Here is a 4,129-nt window from a genome sequence, read left to right as displayed (position 1 = left end):
GTCTGCCCACCCATCCCCACCTCGCCACCGTCCTCGGTGCTTTAATCAGCTTTAATCAGCTAATTAACGCTCTAGCGGATTCTTTTTATACACAGGTAGTTTTATTTTACCGGTAATTTTTTTTTTAAGCCGTATTTTCATACACGTCTTTTTCGTACGGTCGCTTCCCTTCGGGTAGAAGACGTCAAGATTTGCTCGTTTACCCTTGAACCTACTGAGCACGAAGCGGCAGGGAAGGCTGCACCCGTACAGAATAATCCGCCGATAACCAGACATGGTTTTCTAGGTACCGTCCCCTCCAAGCAGAGCATTTAGTGTTCATCTAATCCCTCGATATTAAGTGATACTAAGGTAGGTCAGCTTCATCCGAGGGGAGGAGCATCCGCGTTCTTGCGGACCACCAGCCTCCCTGTCCTCTTCCCGGGAGCCGGAGCAGGAAAATCCCTTCCCTGAAGCCTCGCGGGGAGCCAGCTGCCGCCAGGAAGAGGGGGGAATCATCCAGACTTTATCTGAGGTGGTTTTTGATCCCGACGTCTGCGATTTCCAGAGGCGAACGCAGCTCGTACCGTGACCGAGAGATCGATCAGAGCCTTCGCTCCGTCGTTAAGCCACTCGGGTTCGGACCCTCGGGACGTCCCGCTCCCCGTCGTTACGCCAGCCGCCTGAGGAGCGCGGGCCGTACGGAGCGGGGCTCCTCCCCACAGACTCATTTCACGGACCGGAGCGGTGCCGGCTATTCTCCTCGCAACGGAGCCCCAGTTCTTCGCCACCTGGCGCTCTCTGCCGCAAACAGCGGCCGGGCAGCAGGCATTTTCACGGGATCCGTCTACATTCCCTTCTCCCCAAATACAAAAAGAAGGAGAAGAAAAAAAAAAAAAAAAAAAAGATGTTTTTTAAGCTTTTCCTCAAAGCCAGCAGAAAATACTAGCCAAGCTTTAACAGGTGCAAGACGTAAACTAGGTCATCGGACTCCGCCGGCTCCCAAGGCGATCGGAGAGGCCAGGTATCTGGGAGTCCGCTTCCACGTGCTTGGCAGTGGTAGAAATAGAGAACGAGAAGCAAGAACTTGCCAAACCCGAGCCATTAAAGTCGCAGAAATTCATTTTCGAACACTTAACTACCTCTCTCAATTAAAACAAACAGTTAAAACCTTTCCCATGCACTCCGTTGATCTGATATACAGAAAACAAACAGAAAAAAAATAAAATAAAAGAGATCCTTTGAAACAGAACTTGCTCTTAAAGTGATGAGGACAACATGCGCGTCTGGGGAGGCTTCCCATTTTTTTTTTTTTCTTTCTGTAAATCCCAGGCTATGAGTACAACAAACGTTATTGCTGGGGCTAGCTTCAACCCAAGTGGCACACACACGACTCCCTGCACCCGTCCGAGTCCTTTATAACCCCCTCCCCTCGTCCCCTTTCCTTTTACAGCGACTCGGGGACAGCCCTTCTCGGTTTGCCGGTCACAGTGGGTGGAGAGGGGAGGTCACAGTGCGTGGGGTTGAAGGTCACAGTGGGCAGAGCAAAGGGGATCACAGTGCAAATAAACCAGGTAGTTCCCTTTGCTCAAGTCCGTTTGTCCGCCACGGCAGTGCGACCCGTGGCGGCGGACCCTGCCTTCCGCAGAAGCATCTCTCGCCCGCATTTATCTGCGCTGTTTGAAGCCTTGCGAGCCATCGGGACCCAGCGGCTGCCTAATCACATTGTTGGGCTGTCTGGTGTCTTCCGGCTGGGAGATCCTCGGCGGCCTGCAAGGAGAAAGGAGATCAGAGGCAGAGGCAACACGGCTGCGTCACGCTATACGCCTTCAACAAATACGCCCGCACCCGCCTCGGCGGGAGGTCGCTGCCGCAGGACGCTTGCTCCCCGGGATGGGGAACGCCACCAAAATCGAACTTTCTTTCCACAGATTTGGAAGTCTTATTCTCAAGCAGCTAAGGCTCACGTTGTAGCCACAGAGACAGCACGGTGCCTTCAAACAATCTGCGTTCATTAAAGAGTGCTTACGCTCAACTCTCCCGTCTGCACGTGGCAGCTCCCTCAAGTCAAAAACCTCAGCAAAGATGAGGATACGCCCCGCCAGGATAGCTCTGGTTGCCCCCACTCCGCTCTCTATCCACCGAAGGCTCTTCCACGCGTCTAGGATAACCCTTACGGCCTTATCAGGCACTTGCACTTCCCTTAACTCCCACATGTTTGAGATGTATGATGCCCTGCTTGCTAACAAAGCACTCCTTTCTCCTTGCCGGCCTCACTTTACTCTTCAAGGAGCCCATTTCCCCTCCTCCTGGTAGGAAGGTGTTTACAAGGAGCGCAGGCGAAGCTGCCGCAGCACGAGAGGCTGCTCTCACCTGTCTAGAATGGGTCTCTCACCTATCTAGAATGGGTTTCTCCTGCTCTTCTTCAGGGCTCGCGCTGCCCAATATTCGTTTCCTGGCTTCCGCGTACTCCGCCTCCCTTTGCGCCAAGGATTTCACGGGGAAGGCCGGTCTGCTGGCGGAGTTGGGATTGCTAAGCACGCCGTTGGTCGTCGGCCTCTTCAAGATGCGGATCTGCGGGGGAGGACCTGCAGGAAGGCTGTCGTCCTGAATCACGATCGGCACTTGAGGAGGAGATTTTGACTTTCTACTGTTTAAAAGAAAAACATTTGGTTGGTACTTGTTTTCTACGGCAAGCATGTTTTTCGCTCTGCGTGTGAATTCCTCCCAGTCAGATGTCATTCCCATGATTAAGAGGCAGCCTGTAATAATTAAAGACCTCGTTATATTTGTAACCCTAAACTAGAGCAGCCGGCAGGTTTGCAGGAGATTAGCTCAGGAGGGGACAGAAAATTAGTCCCTGCTGCGTTCAGTATCTTTAAACTCAACCAAAGGAAAGGGAAGCAGGCACTGGGCAAAAGTTTTGGCACCTCTATTCGAAGATATCGACATATGCACCTTGATTCCATTCCCTGCAAGAACTTTTAGGGCTTCTCTTGCCAGGATACCCGGCCTTCCACTTCCACCCTGCCGTTTCACTGCTCGGAGCCAACCTTGGCCCCCATCTCACCATTTGAGTTTTTTTATGGTCCCTTCTCTGTGCGGAAGTCCCAGAGAAGTAATACCGTGACTCTAAGTGGCCTACTAAGAATCAAAGGGGAAAAAAAACCAACAACAACAGACTTGTCAGAAGTGATTAGAAATATTTCTGCTAGAAGACACCACCACACACACCCACGCCCCAATCCAAAGTAAGCAGGAAAAGAAAGTCTTACTGACGTAAGACACGGCAAGCCAATTTAGGGCCATGAGTTGGGATTACCTGACTCACCCATTTCTTCCTTTGAGTGTCTTTTTCTTAAATGGCTTCCCCATAGCTGTAGCTACATCCAGTCTGGAAGACCCGGCTCTGAAATAAAATCACTCTAAAGAAGCTTTCCGCTACCCTGCTATGGATCGAAAGGGCCATCTAGTGGCACAATTACAGAGATTCCCTATTTCTGAACTCAAACCCAGCGCGCTCTGCTCAGTTTGAAGCTGTTTCCCCACTGTTCCCGCTCCCCAGGCCTTCAGATGTCCAACGGCACCTCAGGAAAATAAGGTTTTTTACCGAACCGCGCAGCATCGTTACCTTTCCTTCTGTGTGATCTTCAGCTTCTTTTCCAACCGTCTGTCTATTTCCTACAAAAGGAGGAGATAAAAATAAAAACCTGAAGGCTTGTCTTGGAGATTGGAGTTTGAGCCTGTCTGCACACACATTTAATTTCACTCTTCCGTACAGCAGTACTACAAAGAGGGCAGAGAGAGCGTGTGTCTCCATCTGAGGATGACTTGCAAATCAAGAGGCAGAGAAAAGCAAAGGCACCGCGTATATTCTACCGAGGCCATTAATACACCTACAGCAGGCTGTGGATTTTGCGTATCACGGTGAAAGGACAGCTGCGAGGCGCTCATCTTTCATTTTAAGGACTTCGACTGGCAAGAAAGCTCTATTAAGGATAAAGAGCCACAGGAATACGCAGCAAGGTATTCCCAGATCTGAGCAGGAACCAGCGCCAAACCTCTTTGGCAGAGAAGCAGCAGCCGGCCGGGGCGATCCACATCAGTCCACACGCTTGATTTCAGTGGGGCAGCTCAGCCCCGGAGCCTG

General features: G+C 51.3%; 1 protein-coding gene across 1 annotated transcript; it reads right to left on the bottom strand.

Moving 5' to 3' along the window:
• Positions 1-1,217: 1,217 nt before the first annotated feature.
• SZRD1 (SUZ RNA binding domain containing 1) lies at positions 1,218-3,354 on the bottom strand. Its single transcript, XM_009587801.1, has 3 exons — positions 3,311-3,354; positions 2,375-2,629; positions 1,218-1,749 (listed from the first exon to the last, which is right to left on the bottom strand). The coding sequence occupies exons 1-3, from the start codon at positions 3,352-3,354 to the stop codon at positions 1,647-1,649; spliced, it is 402 nt and encodes a 133-aa protein (XP_009586096.1). The 3' UTR covers positions 1,218-1,646.
• Between the last annotated feature and the right edge of the window lie 775 nt (positions 3,355-4,129).

Source organism: Fulmarus glacialis, unplaced genomic scaffold, assembly GCF_000690835.1.
Source record: "Fulmarus glacialis isolate BGI_N327 unplaced genomic scaffold, ASM69083v1 scaffold35920, whole genome shotgun sequence".
Lineage (NCBI taxonomy): Eukaryota > Metazoa > Chordata > Aves > Procellariiformes > Procellariidae > Fulmarus > Fulmarus glacialis.
This window is presented reverse-complemented; position numbering and strand designations above follow the sequence as displayed.

What these genes read in the sequence shown, in the direction of transcription:
- SZRD1 (XM_009587801.1), bottom strand. Translation starts at nt 3,354, where the DNA reads ATGGGGAAGCCATTTAAGAAAAAGACACTCAAAGGAAGAAATGG. An exon ending in ACACTCAAAGGAAGAAATGG is followed by an intron (nt 2,630 to 3,310) that starts GTGAGTCAGGTA and finishes TCTTTTAAACAG; the next exon opens with TAGAAAGTCAAAATCTCCTC. An exon ending in GAGAAACCCATTCTAGATAG is followed by an intron (nt 1,750 to 2,374) that starts GTGAGAGACCCA and finishes TTCTCCTTGCAG; the next exon opens with GCCGCCGAGGATCTCCCAGC.